Below are 19,534 nucleotides of genomic sequence, written 5' to 3' on the forward strand. Positions count from 1 at the left end.
AGGCGAAGGTTTTGACCCGGGCAAAATCTTTCGTGCAGCCGCAGCTGTACAAAAACACTCGAGAAGTATCATATTGTTCCTTTGGAAGACTTTACCTGGAAAAGTGAGGAGGCGTAGAGGAGCGTGCCGTCTCCCCCGAGGCAGATGATGAAGTCGATCCGGTCTGTGAGCTCATCCCTACCTGGCATAAAGACAAAGAAGAAGAGGCGCCGTTCTCTGGGCGATTGCACGAGTCAGAGCCCCCGTGTCTCGCGCCCAGCTGCGCTCAGGCAGACGAAAACGCGGTTGACCTTCGCGTTCGCCACTCCGTCAACCGCTGTTCCTGGGATGCAGAGTCTGCAGCGAGTTGCAACAGACTGTGTAGAAACAGCGAGCTCAGCTAGTCGTGTCCGGTTCGCAGTGACAGGCGAAACAAACGGATCCTTTTAGTTTTGACGTTCTTACTGACCAAAAAAAAATAGTCAAGTAAAACAGTGAATAAACTTGATGGGCGTTTCTTTCTAGCTACTACTAACCGCTTGCGACGTAATTCTCGGTATGCGTGGCTGGACGGGGTGAATTGCTTAACGCTAATGTATCAGCACGACAGTTGCCATGCTGAGATAAAGAGTATGGACCACAGGGGTAAAGCTAAAAAAGAACACTTATACGCTTACGCACTTGCTTTTGCGCTCATGGCCTGTCCTTTTTTTTTTCTGGACTGCCAACGAGAAATTGCAGACGGCGCAATTAAAATAACTTAATTGAAAAACGGAATGAAGCGGTGAGTAACGTAATCTGATTACGAAAAGATCGAACTGATAAAAATATCTTCATTTCCGGGCAGGGCGAGAAGTATCCTGGCTGTCAGTAAATTTTATTTGCGATTTTACTTTGCTGCTTAACCACCCTCACCAGCGTCTCTGCGCAATGGCCTTTTATGTCATGCGCAACCGAGTATCATATCCCTAGACTTCGCAGCTTCAGGTGGTGGTCAGTACCTTCTTTGAAGGTGCAGAGCTTGTCTTTGACCTCAAGGAACGCCTTGTTATTCTTCAGGAACGGGTCCTCCAAGATCGCATCTTCAACAAAGACAACCATGTTTTTGACCTGCGTTGACATATATGAGACAAGCAGGAAGAAAGTGAGAAAAAAATGAACACGCAAGCATATCAATGTTTTCCGCTTTCATCTGGGCGGAAACGCTTCGTCACTAGCAGCAATTAGGTTAAGGGGGAAGCGGAATTTCCGTTCTTGCTGTGGTACTAGTTCCTCTTGGACGCTCCGTGCTAAGCTTTATTCCTATGCCTTTGTGCAAATTATGTACGTTGGGCGCGACAAGTGCACAGAACAGAAAGCTAGAGCAGATTGAGATTATCACGTCATAAATTAAGGAATGCGTCTCGTGAAAAAAAAGTCCGTTATTTGACGTTCTCACATTTCTCTATAGCTATTTTCGCCATAAATACGCCATTTCTCCAGCACAGTCTGCCCTGTGAGTGAAATCTTCTTATAGGCCGTATAGGCTATGCGATCGCGTAGGCTCCCATAACGCCAGAGAAATTAGGGTTAGGCGTTGGCCAGTCACCCTAGTACGACTGCGTTCACTCTTAGCCTAAATCACATGTAAATACAACGATATTTATTTACTTATTTATTTATTGTAGTTGCCTCACAAGCTCCAAGGACCGGAACATGATGTAAGAGGCGATTGCATAAAGAAAGCTAATAACGGAAGCATCAGTGACATCGTTATGAAATAGTTATTTATGCATTAGTAATCAGAAACAAAATACCGCTATTTGTGCTCAACTATGACATAGTGTGCCAATGAAAAATAAAGAAATGAAACTGGAAGAAGGCGTGTGTGACAAACTTCACTGGTTTTGCACTCTAGCGTCTCCCTCTGCTTACGCACTACTTTTAGAGCGAAAGCTCTACTCTGCGCACTACAACTCCCAAGGTCAAGATTGGCGCGCGTTTGACCTTGAGCCGGAAGAACGGAGGTGTTGAAAGTAACGCCATATCACGTGATGCACTGTACCACGTGACTAGCATGGGTATAACAGCTGCTTCGCTGGCGCTTGGTCGTTCAGTCTCGCCATGAATGAGGGGCGCGCAGGACCGACTCCGCGCCAAACCATGCGTAACCATATTTAACAGGGCTTTCGCTCGTATCACTAAGTTTAACGAGCGCTAAGCCTCTGCTAGTATTTGCAATAATAATTGGTTTTTTTTTGGGGGGGGGGAGGAAATGGCGCAGTATCTGTCTCATATATCGTTGGACACCTGAACCGCGCCGTAAGGGAAGGGATAAAGGAGGGAGTGAAAGAAGAAAGGAAGAGATAGGTACCGTAGTGGAGGGCTCCGGAATAATTTCGACCACCTGGGGATCTTTAACGTGCACTGACATCGCACAGCACACGGGCGCCTTAGCGTTTTGCCTCCATAAAAACGCATCCGCCGCAGTCGGGTTCGAACCCGGGAACTCCGGATCAGTAGTCGAGCGCCCTAACCACTGAGCCACCGCGGCGGGGCAGTATTTGCAACCCCGAATAGAAAAATCTTGAGTGTCACCCGCGTGTAAGTCTCAGGGCGGCAGCAGCAAATAAAATAGGCACCTAGCGACGATATACGCTAAATAGATGTCTTTAAACACTAATAGGCACTTGGGATGCAGGGACCTTCCGGCCGTGCCTCACCCAGATGAGCCACTGCACGAGCTCGTTGAAGGGCTTGACGACCGTGGCGTCCATGGTCTTCTTGATGACGAGCACAGACAGCGGTGGCTTGTGCCACGTCAGCCGCTGGCCCGCGGGGTCCTGAATGGTCCTGGCGACGGAAGAAGACGTATCAGTGCTTTCATGCGTTCGCCTCGCAGGGACTTGGGTTAGAAACGTTCAGAGGAGTTAAAACAGAAACTGACGCTCTCAGTCACCAGGGACATCGTACCAGCTGCGCTGAGCTTACAAACAGTCCTGGCGCAATAGTTTGTCATTAGAAAAATTGGTATTTCAATAGAAAATTTTCCCCGTATAGATCAGATCCTTGACACATGCTCTACAGGACAATACGGACGTAAAACCGAATGCATGATCCAGGATGCCGATAAAATTAAGGCTGCTGGAAACCCAACATATATGTGCGCTCTAACGGCGTGAGGCTTCGAGTAAAGAGGCATATCAAGTAACACGATTTTTTTAGATCAGAATTCACCGTGCAGTAGAAGAAAAGGTAAAATTTTTTGCAAGATTGCATTCTGCGAGACGAGGCTTCTGGGTATACGAAGCCTCTTCCAAGACAACTGGAAGCTTGAACATGGCATATCGTGAGAGCTAGTACAGTGCCAACGCGACAATAATGCTCATGCACAGATGCTGACAACGCTGTGAGAAGAAGTGTTGCTTCTGGCGCGCAAAAAGCCCTCCCTCATGTATATAATTTCGGTTCCTTTTCCTAATTATTCATGCGCCCAATAAATTGTCGGTCTTATTGAACAGGCCGAATAAGCTTGCCTTATACCTTGCTGCGAAGGTACAAATCGAATACCGCGTTAATGACGAAGCGTTTCAGCACTCACATGACCATGGCTGAGTTCTTGAGGATTCGGCCGCATGGTCCGAACTGGTACACGGGACTTGGGGCATTCAGTGACCGAGTCCTCCTGCAGAAAGAGAGGGAACAACTGTAACTACAAATCCCAGTAAACGAACGCCAAGTTATAAATCCGTATATATGCCACTTTTTTCTCTTTTCGAGCTCGCACAGCAGTTGCCAAAAAGCACATGAACTCGTTAAGACTGCGCCATAGCATTTTAGCTGTGAAATAACCATTAAGTTTTTTTCTAAAGACATAAGTAAAATAATAAACAGCGGTCGGAAAAAGTAGTGGCCTTAAGGTGATTCAAGCTGCCCAAGTAAGCTAACATTAGAAAACGCCATAATGATGCGTTCCCTGGACGTTTTCAGTACCCCGGAGAGAGAAGAAGGCACTCTGTTGTAGATAGCATAGTCGCTCACAAAACAGGGTGAATCGCTCCAGCAGCTCCCCTTTTGCTAGATACCCCGCAACAAGAAGAGTTCAAAAGTGCCTCGTAAACCGATAGCCTCAGTAGCCTTATCTGGAAGCCTATAGTAAAGCATATATATGTACTGAGAGACAAATGAACTGCGAGAATGGAACGAGAACGAAAAAGATGAAACACGCTTAAAAATGCGCAGATTTATTCGCATGCCGACACGTAGTTCATTTCACTGTCAAGATACATTACACAAGAGCATCGATCATTTAAAATAAGCGTAGATATTCATCCGAAGCACTCCACTAGTCCGTCTCTGACAGACCATGTGCGGCTTCAGCAGACTAAGCGCTACATATCATACCATCTATCTACCTACCGATGTCACCCAGCAACAGCCGTCACAAAAGACAAAAAAAAACAGCGCTTAGTCGGAGAGACATTCTGTCCAGATGTGCGAGAACAACGACCGACGGTATGACTACACCAAAGTGCACTTCGCGACATTGTGGCATCGTAGATTAATCATGAACAAGAAGGGGCTCGCTGGCGAGCACTTACCGTACACGCAAGCGAGCATTTGCTTAAAGGGCGTATGCTTTCGGTTATGTCAACGGCTCTGAAATCATTCAACAGCATGCAAGCGATTGCTGTCCATTATAGGTTGCCGCAAACTCTACAACGTCGACCATGGGGTCAGCGAAAAGCGCATGTCACCGGCTAAACCACGCCGGGGCTACGCGGTAGAGCGGACGCGAATGTGCCAAAGACTCACCCTCTACCCCGCATTCAAAAGCCGACAACGTCCCTGCCAGTAACGCGCTACAGCAACGATTTCTGTGCATTTAAACAGCGGCTATGCACGCGCGAAAGCCGCCGCATACGTGTTGCTCAAGAAACTACGATTCAACAAAACAGAGGGGACGTATAGGTCCTACCCGGTGGAGCTCCACTTTTTCCGTATCGAGGCGTGGTCGTCAGTGGCGCTAACAGAGGCAGCACTAACACGGCGGCTGACCTGCCGAGATGGCCGGAGGTTTCCCATGCGGCGCGATACCGGTGTATACTGAAACAAGGCAGGACGCGTTCTAAATATCCTCTGCGCTGATCTGACGGGGGGTCCCTACCACGATGTGGCCAGCTAACCACGGGTAAACGCGCGACAGTGCAGGTATACACGACAGACAAAAACGGTGCGACGTTCACCAGCAATAGGCTGCAGGGCAGTCCATGGCGTCGAGTTGAGCGAGCGCTGAAGAAGAGGTCGGCTGGAAACGTCGTCGTCTTCTTGGTATACGATGGAGCGCGTTTTTTGCCCCTGCATTCGGTGACGCTGTACGGTGCTGTCCAGACGTGGCGGGCAATGTTAGGAGACTTTTTTTCTTCTTTTTTTTTCCCCCGCCGAGAGAGAGCTTTACGCGCGTACAACTCGCGCGGAGTGGCAGCTGCGAGCCCTGCGCTCGGATCGCGACTAAGCCGGAACGCTGGTCCCCAGCACGGGGTCGTGTGTGTATCGACCGCGGCCTTGGACGTCAGCGACAGAGGCGTTTCCTGTCGTGCCGCTCGATAGAGTTCGGCTCGATGTTCGGACCGCCGACACGCCGTGTTTGTGCCTCCCTTTTGCCTTCTTTCTTTCCCGGTCCTATTTCGTGTCTTCTGTATTGATGTAGGGAGTTCTAATGCGGGACGCGGTAGTGACAGGATTGGAAGATCGACGAGGGTTCTCCCGTCAGGGACATTCAGATCGCTCGTAATTTTAACGCGAAAGCGTTAAGGCTCCCGTGCTGTAGAAAATCCCGCGTTGTCGTCGGCGTTGTGAGGGGAAAATCCCCGGAGAAGCAACATAGTTGGGTCACCCAGGTCACGTGACCTTGAGGCGTCATCTCATCCTGCTCACCGGATTGTGAGCAAACTGACCACCGCATCAGGTAGCAGTTACATTAATGATTGGCCGCGACAGGTTGCTCGGGAAGGGCAGCTTGGGTCGCACAAGGCCCACAGGTGGCAGCACCTGCCATTGCAGGGCAATGACGCATCGCTTAACCGCTGCACCACTGCGCCAGGAGTGGTATGAGCACTCCCAGCGATCTATGACTAAAAAGTAGAGATTGACCAATTCTGCATATATGGACATTAACCAATTAACTCTATCGCGTCATACCCTAAGGCGGAGTTTAGGTGTCCCCTCCAATTTTTGTTTGTGTTTAAGTTGCTGAATTTAAAGTATTTCAATTCGTCTCCGGCTATTCCAATCAATCAATCAACAATCAATAAATCAACAGACTACTTTCTCTGATACTACAGTAAGAGACAAGTAATGCAGAAGGAAGTCCCGTATTCAGAGACTGCATTGAGAACTTACATTCAGCCACAGCATTAGGAACGTAAAACCTCAGTGCTTTTATTGCAGACATGCATTTAATGCGTACACCTTCGCCTCGCCGCGTACGCAAATTTTTGTCCGTCCGTCCGTCCACACCACAGTAGAAAACTCCCGAAAATAAATAAAATAATTCCCCAAACATTCTTGGTCTCACCGGGCATGGAGCCCCACCCTCATGGTGCACAACCAGGAGCGTGTGCGACGGTTTAAGCCGCACTGCCATCGCCGGACGAAGCAGCTACGGACAATAGCTTCTGCAGCGGCGAAGAGACAGCAGGATAGCCTTCGCAAGCAGCGGGCGAGAGATGATAATCGACGAACGTCTAATACAGTGCCGCCACGACCATGCAGGCCAGCCAGCCGTCAGGACGCCAGGACACTCGGTGGACACACGACAGCAAAGCACGGCGCAGGGTGCATGTCTTCTTGCAGTGAGATATAGTCCAGGCTTAGCGCAGATTAGGCTGAGGCCACAATTTTCGGTCTTGGTAGTGTGCAGTGAATTTATGGCACTAACGCCTCGGCAATTTTTTTCCCGCAAATATTACGTGCATTTCGCATAAATTAGTTTTATGGACGCAGATTTTTTACAAGGCAACATGCAGACCTGTAGATAAATGCTGCGAGAGGCAGGCGCCTTATAGACGTGCATCATACTGCAGGATGTAGCGCCACAGTCCTAAAAATAAAAAAAAAACTTCTCGTGAGCGCTGCTCTAACGTATCGGTTTCAATCCTTGGTTGGGAATGACTGGAAGTTAGTTTAGGGTTCCTCATTCATTCTATATCACACCTCTTTATTGTCCTGCTATCTTTTCCGCCCCTCCCACAATTAACGCTTGAAGCACTGAATGACCGTTGGGTTAATTGCGAAAAATCATCGCTCATATAACGTTACATGACCTTTTCCACCCGAAAATTATTCTTTTTAAACCAGCAAACCGAGGGCTCTTTCACATGGTCACGTGGTCGTGACACGTTAAAGGAAAGCTGAAGCACTTTTAGAGAAAAAAAATAGTTCCCTGCGGCATTTTATATTTTTTAGTCAGCTGAAAAAGAATATCTCATTCAAAAAGGGCGGCAATAAACGAATAATAATAATAATAATAATAATAATAATAATAATAATAATAATAATAATAATAATAATAATAATAATAATAATAATAATAATAATAATTGTTTTTTAGAAGAAAACGCTCCCCATCGCCTCAGGGCGTCGAGGGAACACCGCTTTGTCCCGCGATTGGCCGGGTCCGTCGTGACGTCATCCACGAGGATCTCCGGCCAGCACCGACGGCGTTGCTGCGTAGCGCGTTGCTTCGGCTGGCATTAACAAGTACGTTTTGGAACTTATGGATAATTCAAGCAGCGTTGAACAGTTTGGACTCTCACCATACATGTTCGAGCCATCAGCAGCTTCAGAAAACGGCAGAACCAACGACGCCGCGGAGTGCGCCGGCAGCGAAAGTCAAGTCGCGACATTTTCACGTGTTGGAAATCTAGACTGATACGCATGTTTTGCGTATGTGCATGCGCGTGCATATCTTTTGTGTAGGCCCACGTGCAAGTGGCAATAAAAAAAGAGGAAATTGCGCCGAAACGTTGTCGCGTACCGCTGCCGCATAAAAGCCTGGCCACCAACTTCTAGTAACGCCTGTAAACGTGATCGAATTCAGATCGCCGGCCTGCTTACACAAGTCGCGCGAGGTAAAGTATTTGTTTGTTCATTTATTTATAGTGACGTGCCTAATTACGCCCGAATGCCTTTTAGAACTACAAAAGAATGCCAGACTGGATGAGTTGGAGTGGGTTCACTGCTGCACTGCAGCGCGAAGATACGAGACAACAGAGGAAGCTCTCGTATGCACTATTCCTTCTGTCACATGTTCGGGCTACGGTTCAACCACGAAGCTTCTGCGCTTACCCCCGTACGTATTTTGTTTTTTTTTTTGCATGTTGAACACGCGTTTGAACAATAAATGTGGCTGCGTTTCGGAGCTCGCAGTGTTGGTCATCAAAACTAGTGTGCTGCAAGATATATATATTTGCTGCTGTTGCGTATCCAGATAACCAGCAGAATTACTTGTGGGAGATATACGCGCACCGCGGCTCGACGACTTTGCCGTTCTGACTCAAGGACAAATTTGCATGACTTCTGACGCCACTGTAGATCGTCAGCCGTGACCAGGCGTTCGTGAATGCAAATGTTTGCATTGCTCAAGTATACTAGGTCGATATAATCAGTTTATTGTTCAGTTAGGTGCAATTGCATGTACTGTGCGCTGATGAAAGATTAAGAGGATTGCTTGTGCTGCCATGGAGGTACAAGAAATCAGGAAAAAGCAAAAAGGCGCACACCGCGTAACGAGCTCAAATTAGTTGAAGACTGTGTGCCATAAAGACAGTGCTGGAAGTGGCCTTAGCTCAGCGTGGATGTGAACCAGCTGGAAAAGGCAAAAAGTTTGCAGACAGGTAAGCAAGTAATATAACGAAAAGAGAAATGTTGATGAAATAAACATATTTTGTGCAGGCAGTTTCGGTATGCTGTGTGCTGACAGTTTGCCCGGTTAAAGTGGAAGAGGCTGGAGGAGAACAACCGACGTATTCTACCAAGCTGTGTGCTGACCGCTGTTCGAAAGAAGTACAATGCGAAAACTGGTTTATATACAGGCTTCAAGCATTGCACAGAACGCCCGAACTAGACAAAGCAAACGGCACTGGCAGTAGATAGCGCTGTTCACCAAAGCGCGGGCTGCAGCGCAGCAAGCAAAGCAGGACGGCCGGACGACTCTCCGTGAAAGGCGTCACTTCCGCCAGCTCTCCCTTTTTGCCCCCCCCCCCCCCCCCCCCCCCCCACCTGGCGCTTCCCGAAGCGACGAGGGCGTGTCGGCGGCGAGTTTTTAAGAAGCGATTGCAGCTCTTTTTGCGGACAGAACCAAGACAAAGAATTTCACACGATTTCCAAAGTCCCTTCTTCCCAATCGCAACGTTTCATGCAATTTAATAATAATAATTTGTTTTGGGGGAAAGGAAACGGGACAGTATCTGTCTCATATATCGTTGGACACCTGAACCGCGCCGTAAGGGAAGGGATAAAGGAGGGAGCGAAAGAAGAAAGGAAGAGAGCGGTGCCGTAGTGGGGGGCTCCGGAATAATTTCGACCCCTTGGGGATCTTTAACGTGCACTGACATCGCACAGCACACGGGCGCCTTAGCGTTTTGCCTTTTGAAAACGGTTTCAGCGTCCCTTTTAAGACATTTGATAGCGGCACATGAGAGGCAGGCAGGCTAAGTCTTTGAATGCTATCCGTTTATTCGGCAAGCTTGCGTTGACAAAAAAAAAAGGACTAATAAAGAAAGAGCGTGCCAGCAGCAGTAACATCACGCAGACTTGAACGGCGACGGGATCGGAATGACCTTAGATGCCGGTCGAGCGCTAGGTTTTCTTGATACCTCTTAAAACACTCTAGATAACACACGCATATCGTCGCGAACAGTCCTGGACATCGCAGAATCGGCATCGCGCCCCAGTGATCCTGCGCGAACAATGTGCAGTCGCCTCTACTGAACATGCACAAGATAACTCGCCTGACGTGACGAAAAAAGCGATAAAAACCTGCGTCGGAAGTGATAAACTAATAACAGCATTAAAGAAAAGCGGCAGCACGACGGAACGTCATGGCATCGCATACCACGTGAGATGCATTTAGCTACGGGAAACGCTAACCGAAGCAGCAACGTGCACTCCGAAAAGCATGCTTCATTACAGGCGGAATTAAACCTTGTCTCTGGTAGACTACGGAATGCTATGCGCATCTCCGGCCCTAGTAAAAACGGAAGAAAATGCTTGTCAATGGCATGGCTATAAGATCTGACCGTATAGACGCATGACACATGCCAGCCACAGTATTCATCTGACGGCTGTAATAATTGCTGTAATAATCTAACAGCTGTAATAATTGCTGATGAGAAGGCAAAGTTTCTGGCACCTGGCTCCGACACGAACAGGTGTTGCGTTGAAAAGTCCATTCAGAGCACGGATCAAGGATCAGCCTTTTCCGCCAACGCCTTCGGCAGATATCTGACTGCGCTTGGTTGTCTCCGGCCTCGAGCAGGGCACACTCAGTTGCGTGCTTGAGGCCAAGCTATCGCGGAAGCCCGAGGAGAAAAAAAAAGCATGCACCGCCTGAACTTAATTGAGGCAACCAGTCGCAAGATGTGGCAGCTCGGAGCAAGAAGAGGCCTTGCACCAGGGACGTGAAATCCTGCGCCGTGCCGCCAACGGAAGCGCAGCCTTTGGAGGAATGCGCCTCCCGAGTTACGCCAAGGCTGAGCGGAAAATAAAGTAGACGAGACCCAGGGGTTTCCCGGAAAGGTTGCATGTCATTTGTGCATGTGTGTACGTGCGTGCGTGCGCGTGCATGTGCTGTAGGGCGTCTCGATGGCCAGCGTCGCTGTTGAGACTGGATACATCTATGCCAATTTTGTGCAGAGACTTGATATTGCCCTCCCACAAGGTCCTGCTTGAAGGCAGCTCACTCGGCTCTCAGGCCACGGTACTGCCGATACCCGCCGTGGTGGCTTAGTGGCTATGGCATTCGGCTGCTGATATCAAGGATGCCGGGCCAAATTCCGGCCGGACCGGCCACACTTCGACGGAGGCGAAATGCAGAAGAGACCGTTTGACGTGCGAGGTCAGTGCACGCAAAAGAACCCCGGGTGGTCTAAATTAATCCGTAGTACTGCAGTATACGCCGTCTCTCATAGCGTATACATCGCTTTGGCATGTAAAATCCCATCCCACATAGCACGCCACGCCATACCACGCCCTCCCCCATGCCACGCCACATTACGCCACGCCACACTACACTACACTACACTACACTACACAACACACCGTACCGTACGATACCATACCATACCATACCATTCCATACCATACCATACATTTCCATACCATACATTTCCATACCATACCATAACATAGATACTATACCATACCATACCATACCATACCATACCATACCATACCATACCATACCAAAGTAATACTGCTGATAAGCACCGAAATGTTATTTTAGATTGAAATTTAGAGGCATCATTTCCATGCCAGAGGTATGCGCGGTCTTTCTGACCCGATATGACACCTCCCGATCAAACAATGGACATCACCACACTGAACAGCCGAGCTGGCATCGAGAAACCCTAGTGGGTGGAAAAAAGCGCTTTCCCTCTGAGCCCTCCTGCCTCCAGAGCGGGGATTTCGTCAGTGAAATATAAGCAGTTCTCGATTCTACGAATCGCCACCAGTTAACACGCCACTCTGGCCACGGATGAAAATTTAGTCTAGAAAAAAAAAAGCTTTGAAAAGAATAATGCATCAAGCAGTGATTAATACCGAGCTTACTCTACAGTTCAGCGGCAGCACTCACAGTTGGTCAGGTCTTAAGACGATAGCATCCGCCGAGGTGAGAGCAAGGGAGCACAAAATACACACGGGGGAATCACAGGAGACGAACTGTCTCGCAACTGCAGTTATTCGAAAAGCTCGCAGCTGCACATTGAAAATGATCATGTGATCAAAAATACGGAGAGAATAGAACAAAGAAATGATACGGGAGAACAAAAACAGAAAGACACATTGCACTATAGCATCTAGCATGTGTTCAGCGTAAGCTGAACACATGCTACCGGCGGCGAAAGAAACGAGAAACAAACGCATCGCGCTCTGCACTTGGAACTCGGAACCTGAACTGAAATTGCGAAAGGACAAAGAATTGCCCGGCAGGCGAATGTTTTCCTCGCTTAGAGAGCGAATGCTTCGCCATATCACGCGTCATTCGCCTCTTGCGTCGAAACCGGACGCACCTGTTGTCCCACCAGTCTTTTTTAGAGCGCGACGAGATCAGCCAGGTTTTGAATCCGCGTCATTCTTTACGGCTGACGAATGCTATCTGAACATAACACCTGTAAAAATCTGCCTATTCGTACGACGTACAGGTGGCTACGATGTGATGTTGTGTGTTGTGTGTTGGGTTTTATGGCACATAGGCAGCTAAGGCCATCATGCGCCAAGCTCAAGGTATAAAAATGGTTTTCCGTGCAATGCTTAAGAATATTACAAATCGTCGACTGTGTAGATGGCCTAAAAATATTGAACTGCCTGGTAAAAAAACAGAGAAGAGGAAATCTGGAAATAGCTAGTGGTAAAAGCCCCAAAAAAGGTAAGGTAGCCTCAGCGGCTATCCTTGGCTGGGCAAGGACCCTGAGGCTCCCGACCAATCAAATAAAGAACCTCAGCCTTCTTCTCAGGAACGAGAAAGTGGCTGAGGTTTACCATGCAATAAAGCGAACCAGTGGTTCAAAATTTACAGTTTTTCAAGTACCCCTGCTTCTTTTAAAAAAGCTAGAAACGGAAGGTGTGTTAGCAATGGCATTATCATCTAAGAACAGTGCTGGATGAAAAAGAATGCATTCATTATAAAATTGAGGAAAATACTTCTTTCTTAGTGTCTCAAGTTTCACACATGAAAATAAAATGTGATTAACAGTAAGAACATCTCCGCATTTGCAAACAGGTTTGTCTTGTTTTGTTAGCAGGAAGTTGTGCGTAAGGTGCGTGTGGCCTATCCGAAGACGGAATAAAATAACTTCCTTAAAACGTTCCTTAAAACGTACGATGTGATTTAGAACGCAGTCCGTGCATTCAACCAATGATTGCTTCATGAGTGAGAAACTCTTTTCTGCTCTCCAAATATTGTTCTGAGGACTAATAAATCCATAATAATAGAGCAGCGCGTAACAAGACAGGGCAAAAGGAGGAACACAGAACGACACGAGCGTCCCTCGTTTTGTCCTGTGGTGTGACGCGTTGCTTTATTATCATGGATCACCAACTCGCCCCAACAAGAAACACTTATAAAACCAGTCAGATAGTCCCAACTTAAACGCACAAATGACAATACGTTCCGTTCTTTTGTGCAAAGCGAGGGTTCTTTTTAAAGTTGCAACTACGTATTGCTACCACATAAAAAAGTGAGGCCCCCACCGTGGTCGCTCAATCGCTGAGACACTACATGACGTCCGTCCATTTTACGAGGAATAAAGGTCCTATAATGGGCTTCGAGGGGCAGCAGTTACCATCCGGCCCTCTTAACTACAAGGCCTGTCTACTCTTCTATTGCGGGTTAAGTATACCTGTCACCAGGGCGGAAAAAAATAAACCACTCAAACCTCACACTTGTTAGCCACTACCTTAACACTAAGATGGCTTGCGTATCGCGTACGGTACGGACTGTGCGAATATCAATGGTTTTTATTTTTCTGCTGGAAAACGATGTAAAGTCCTCAAAATACTACAAAAACTTCATTTCTCAGCACAGCTTTCTATGAAAAGGTCCTTCTCAAAGGTAGCTCTCCAACCAGTCAAAGTTTCAGGTTCCGGACATGGGCACGCTATAAGATCTTTCTTTGCAAAACCTGTCTTTTTCGGCAGAACAAATTGAAGTTAAGAAGAGAGCGGTTATTTCAAAGCGTGATACGATAATTACACGTGCCTGAGTATGCGCACACAATTGCATTGTTTTTAGACGTTGAGAAATCAGCATAATAATTGGTTCCAGAAGAGGGCAAATACGGGCTGGTTGGTACATGTTTTACGAATTGGAAAAACAGCGCAATCAAAGACGAGACACAAGAGAAGCACAAAACACCAGCGCTGGTGTATTGTGCTTCTCTTGTGTCTCGTCTTTGATTGCGCTGTTTTTCCAATTCGTAAATAATAATTGTTTTTTTGGGCAAAGGAAATGGCTCAGTATCTGTCTCATATATCGTTGGGCACCTGAACCGCGCCGTAAGGGAAGGGACAAAGGAAGGAGTTAAAGAAGAAAGAGAGAAAGAGGTGTCGTAGTGGAGGGCTCTGGAAAAATTTCGACCACTTGGGGATCTTTAACGTGCACTGACATCGCACAGCGCACGGGCGCCTCAGCGTTTTGCCTCCATAAAAACGCAGCCGCCGCGGTCGGGTTCGAACCCGGGAACTCCGGATCAGTAGCCGAGCGCCCTAACCACTGAGCCACTGCGGAGGGTAAAAATCAGCATAATTTTCCAATTTCATGTCCATATATGTATACGACCATCGACCACCCTGTACGCCTGCAGCCTGTCATGAATTTATGCAGAACACGCAATTGAAAACACCTTTCACCTTGGACGGAGATGGCTGCAACTTAAACGAAGTCTGGTGTATATATTAAAAGAACAGCCGCAATAAACAGTCGGTGTTTGAATATTTGGCATAAAGAGCATACGCCAGCTGTAAAGAGTGATACAAAAACTCCAACGAGGCGGCTTACTGCAAACATTGCATATACGCCTGCCCTGTATGGCAAGACTAGAGTTCTGTCTACAGGGGACCGGCTGACCCGTGGTAAAGTGGAAGTTTTTCATGCAGAAAGAAGCGTCAAAAGCATGCGCAAGCTAAACTTCCATTTTATTTACGCGAATAGAGATTCAGTTTCTCAATCCTATAGGTGGTCGGCGAGAAATGAAATTTATTTTTGAGCTTGTCTTGCACACGCGTTTGACACAGGATGTGCGCGCGTTTTTTTCCCCTCTGTTATTAGCTTTCTTTGCTGACTACGTAACGTACTTCATTATACTGAGTGTCCCAGCTAAAAGTAACCAAGTTAAAAAAAAAACGAAGTCTCCTAGCCGAAGGAAAGCAAGGAGAGCTGTTGGCAATCTTAGCGTGGCTTAGTCTGCGGCATAATTTACGTTCTCCAAAGTTAATAATTAGTAGAGACTAGTTAGCTAACTTTATAAATATTGCCCAGGAACAAAATGCAAATTCAGAAGTTGTAGGTCGTCTCGAAAAGCAAGTGGATGAAGTGCATGCACCAAGGTTCCATTTTAGCAGCGTTATTTCGACCGCCTTAGAATAAATCAAACTAAATACAGCAGCTACCACGTGACAGCTGCTGGCGCATACCTGTCGCCCCGTGCACACGCAAAGCCCCGTCGCGGACAGCACTCCGTAAGAAAGCGAATTTTGACCCGCCGCGGTGGCTCAGTGGTTACGGCGCTCGACTACTGATCCGGAGTTCCCGGGTTCGAACGCGACCGCGGCGGCTGCGTTTTTATGGAGGAAAAACGCTAAGGCGCCCGTGTGCTGTGCGATGTCAGTGCACGTTAAAGATCCCCAGGTGGTAGAAATTATTCCGGAGCCCTCCACTACGGCACCCCTTTCTTCCTTTCTTCTTTCACTCCCTCCCATATCCCTTCCCTTACGGCGCGGTTCAGGTGTCCAACGATATATGAGACAGATACTGCGCCATTTCCTTTCCCCAAAAACCAATTATATTATAACGCGATAGCGTTAAAGGCACCGTTACGCCGAAAATCTGGCGTCAGCTTTGTCGGCGTTGTGAGCGACAAATGACGAGCATGAATCTGGCAGGTGGTCCTCAGAGCGCGACCTAGGAGGCAGGTGGGCCATCTAGGTCACGTCGCCTTCTGGCATCATCACAGCCTGTCCACCAGATTGCGAGCAAACTGCGCACCGTATAGCAGTTAAATTCATGACTGGCCGGGGACGAGCAACCTGTGTAACACACAAGCCCCACCGGTGGCAGCACCTGCCATCACATGGCAGTGGCGCATTGCTTAACCGCTGCACCACTGCACCAGGAATAGTATGAGAACTCCCATGGATCTACGCATGTAATGTAGGGAATGACCAGTTCTGCATATATGGTTATTAACCCACTACGCTGTCGCGTACTACCTTTAAAGCTTAAGTGTCCCCTCTAATCCTTTTTATTTCCGCTTAACTAATTTTCTATTTTTGTTTTCTTCAACGAAGGCGTTGAATGCGTTCTCGCATTATAAGCAAACGCGGACTTGCGTCCACGTCTTGTCGAGCTGTTTAACGATGCACAAGACCCGCATCTAAGGCACCAACTCGCCCAGCCAGCTGCATAAAAGGAAACGGCAGTCAGTCCCCCACGCGATAGGCGGGGGCGGATGGCGGTGTGGGTCTGTGCGTGGCGCTCGGCGGCACGTGCCGCTCAAGTCAGCCTCCGCTTCCCTTTCACGCGAACACGCCGGCCAGCGACACGCCGGCCTGCCTATAGCGAAAGGAGAGTGGGGGAGGGCGCGCTCAGCTGACCGGCTTTCCTTGCCTCGGTGTTCGCTGTGGCCGTGCACGAATACGGCTCAAGGCCTCGCCGCTGTCGACGGTAGCCGTCTGCGGCAGCGCTAATGGGAACGGCACTGCCACTAACGAACCGATCCGCAACGCGAAGTCGTCTATAATCGAAAAAAAAACGAAGGAAAGAAAGAAATAAATGAAAGCCCCTATACGTCGGCGACGAGAAGGTGTGGTTCACGCGTCCGCGGCACACCTGCCTACTCGACAGTGCTATTTAATTACACCGGTGGTTGCGAAACTGCACGCGCGATTTGCGTGCCGAGAAACGGAACAACGGTTTGCGGAAAACTTTGCGGGTCAACGGATTTCCGCGTCACCTGGGCTAAAAAAGGGGAACTTCGTAGGAGCGTTAAGCGCCCCTTGTGTAAACGGTTAAGGCTGTGACCTATTCACTGTTCACAACTTGAATGAGCGCGAGTGCGTGTTGGATTGTGCTGCGCACGTGCAGTACAGTAAATGCCAGTATGAAATAGGCCAGTCAGAAAGCTGTTGCCACAGCCCCGTGGAAATATGGCCGCGCCCAGGAAACACAAATGTGAACTACCTGTATCCGCATGATTTCTGCAGATCATAAGGGACGCTGCTTCCCTCCCTAAGCAACGCTGACGTTGACTCGCGGTTGAGACCAGGCGTATTAAAGGTGATTTGCACCTTTCTTCAGCCTTCACCATCACCCCCTATAACCCTATGCCTTCCCCTCAGCCCATGCAGAGTAGCTGGCCAATAAATCGCAGCTCTGCCCGACTAATCCGCCATTCCTTGAAAATAAACCCCTCTCTCTATTCGGCACTTAGTACGGGCTTCCGGTAAATGCGCGTGTTGCGCACCACCCCACACAAACACGTGCGCTTACACTTCAACAAGTTTACAGGGGCGTTTAGTTCCCGCAAACCAATCACAGAAAAAAGCCGTATCACGACGCTTTACAGTTGCTCAAGCGAGAACTGTCTGTCTCACCTGCTATATAGTAGAGCGGCCGTGCCAGCAGTACCTTATAATATGCGTCTAGGAAATGAGTAACACGGGCTCCGAAAGGTGTAGTTCGTTACAGGCGGACACTGTTATCTTTAGTAGACTGCGGATTGCTTCGTGCGCTGCCAGCCCCAGACGAAACGGACCGAAATGTTTGTATACGTCGAGAGGCGGCCTCCGACATAGCACGGCTCGATACTGCTCTGGCCAACAGCTATAGAGGTCTGACTGTTCGGCTTGTCAGGCGTAGGATATATCCTTCATCAGAGGCGTACAATTAAGTCTCCCATCTAATTAGGTGCAGCCGCACGCAACGACGCGAGTTCTTCTTGCGCAACCATTTGCACGTGGTGGAAAAAGACGACCTTGACTGACGAGAACCGCCCGTGCGGCAGCCATTTTTTCGTGGTACCGTCGGAATGTGCTGATAGTCCAGGCTGCCTCCATTCGAGCCCTTCCGTTTAGTGCAGTGGCAGCCACTGTTGGGCCGAGAGGCAGCATTTTGTTTCTCGAGGACTATGCATATAGGCTCTTGATACGGACACGAAGCTAATAAGTCCTCGATGCCTGACAGGTGCATTAAACAATCTCAAGTCGACGACCAACCGGAAATGCGGTCTTTATGACAACATCAGTAAAAGATCCACAGGTGGTCGAAATTATTCCGGAGCCCTCCACTACGGCACCTCTTTCTTCCTTCTTTCGCTCCCTCCTTTATCCCTTCCTTTACGGCGCGGTTCAGGTGTCCAACGATATATGAGACAGATACTACGCCATTTCCTTTCCCCGAAAACCAATTATTATTATTATCATTATGGTAAGATCAGAGGCATTGTGAATGCAGCCTCCGCGATACCAGCTGATGGTGGTCCAGTCCTTTTGATTGAGATTATTATGAGCCAGTGCAGCAATGCGGGTTACGAGGCCCTTCGTAGTTGAGGGCGCGGGGTTAATTTCGATCTGCCCATTTCCCCCCTACAAAATGTGGCAGCCTCGGCAGGTATCGAACCCGCGACCTTGGGCTCAGCGGACAGCCCAGTCTAGAACAAGTCGCTTTACGGGGTGAAATGAATGGAGCAAATTTTCGAACAGCCAAGCTTGTAGCAAAGACTTAGCGTGAATAGACTTTACAGTTTTAGGTCTCAGTGAAGAAAACAATTCGCAGGAACTCCTAGCAGCGATTCATCATATGAATACATCTGAGTATGGCATCACCTATCATGCCAATGTTGAGATTAACCAAGTCGTATCCCTGCGCTCGCCAGGTGAGGAAGACTAAATGTTTGAACGCTACTATGAAGTGTTAACGGCGGTTACCGCATACCCAATTTTATGACATTACATGTAACGACATTTTCTCAATTACAATTCGCTGTTACGCAACATATCAACGCTTTAAATGCGGCAGTTTGGTCTTCGTTTTGAAGAGAAAAAGTCTGCTTAAGCCCTCAAAACGCTCTTCTTTTTGTTAAGGTTGATGCAATCTACAGGTGGGATTGGCCTTGCGGATTCTGCCAGCAATTGCTCTACCTAGAGACACATAAATGTTAAATAAGGTGCACAAATGAGGCACATAGCGCTGTCAGGTAATACATCAAGAAAAGTCCCTCAAGGTGCCAAGATTCTCTTCAGAGCAACTGGGCTCAGCCATTTCAGTACCCTGTGGAATTCACCCAATGAGCCGTGTGTTACCAAGGTTTTAAAAAGATCCAAAGCCACTTCTTGTTGTCGGACTGTAGCCTGCACGCTACAAGGACGGCTTTTCTCTCTTAGTGGAGCAAGATCTGAACGGAAAATTACTTATGGTTATGTTAACTTTGTAGGTGCAGTCATAGTAGTCTGCAAGCGCAATATGTCCGATCAACAGCTAGGCGAGCATGATGGGGAGGGGTGGGTCTTGAAAAGACTGAGCATTTGACTTGAAAGATATCCCATAGCAAGATGAGCGTTGAAATTAAGGCAGCAAGTA

At 48.2% G+C, this 19,534-nt stretch overlaps 1 protein-coding gene across 6 annotated transcripts in view; it reads right to left on the reverse strand.

Moving 5' to 3' along the window:
• Window positions 1-19,534, reverse strand: part of LOC144120857 (NAD kinase-like) — a 97,455-nt gene that overhangs the window by 12,341 nt on the left and 65,580 nt on the right. For 4 of the 6 annotated variants that reach the window (XM_077653623.1, XM_077653624.1, XM_077653625.1 and 1 more), the window contains exons 2-5: window positions 3,560-3,643; window positions 2,682-2,811; window positions 981-1,089; window positions 96-181 (exon numbers count right to left, since the gene is read on the reverse strand). In XM_077653623.1, coding sequence (XP_077509749.1) covers window positions 96-181; window positions 981-1,089; window positions 2,682-2,811; window positions 3,560-3,643 — 409 coding nt within the window. Of the gene's footprint in view, window positions 1-95; window positions 182-980; window positions 1,090-2,681; window positions 2,812-3,559; window positions 3,644-4,936; window positions 5,059-5,204; window positions 5,318-19,534 lie in introns of those variants that run through there. The other 2 variants (XM_077653626.1, XM_077653622.1) reach the window with 2 other exon arrangements.

Source organism: Amblyomma americanum, chromosome 2, assembly GCF_052857255.1.
Source record: "Amblyomma americanum isolate KBUSLIRL-KWMA chromosome 2, ASM5285725v1, whole genome shotgun sequence".
NCBI lineage: Eukaryota > Metazoa > Arthropoda > Arachnida > Ixodida > Ixodidae > Amblyomma > Amblyomma americanum.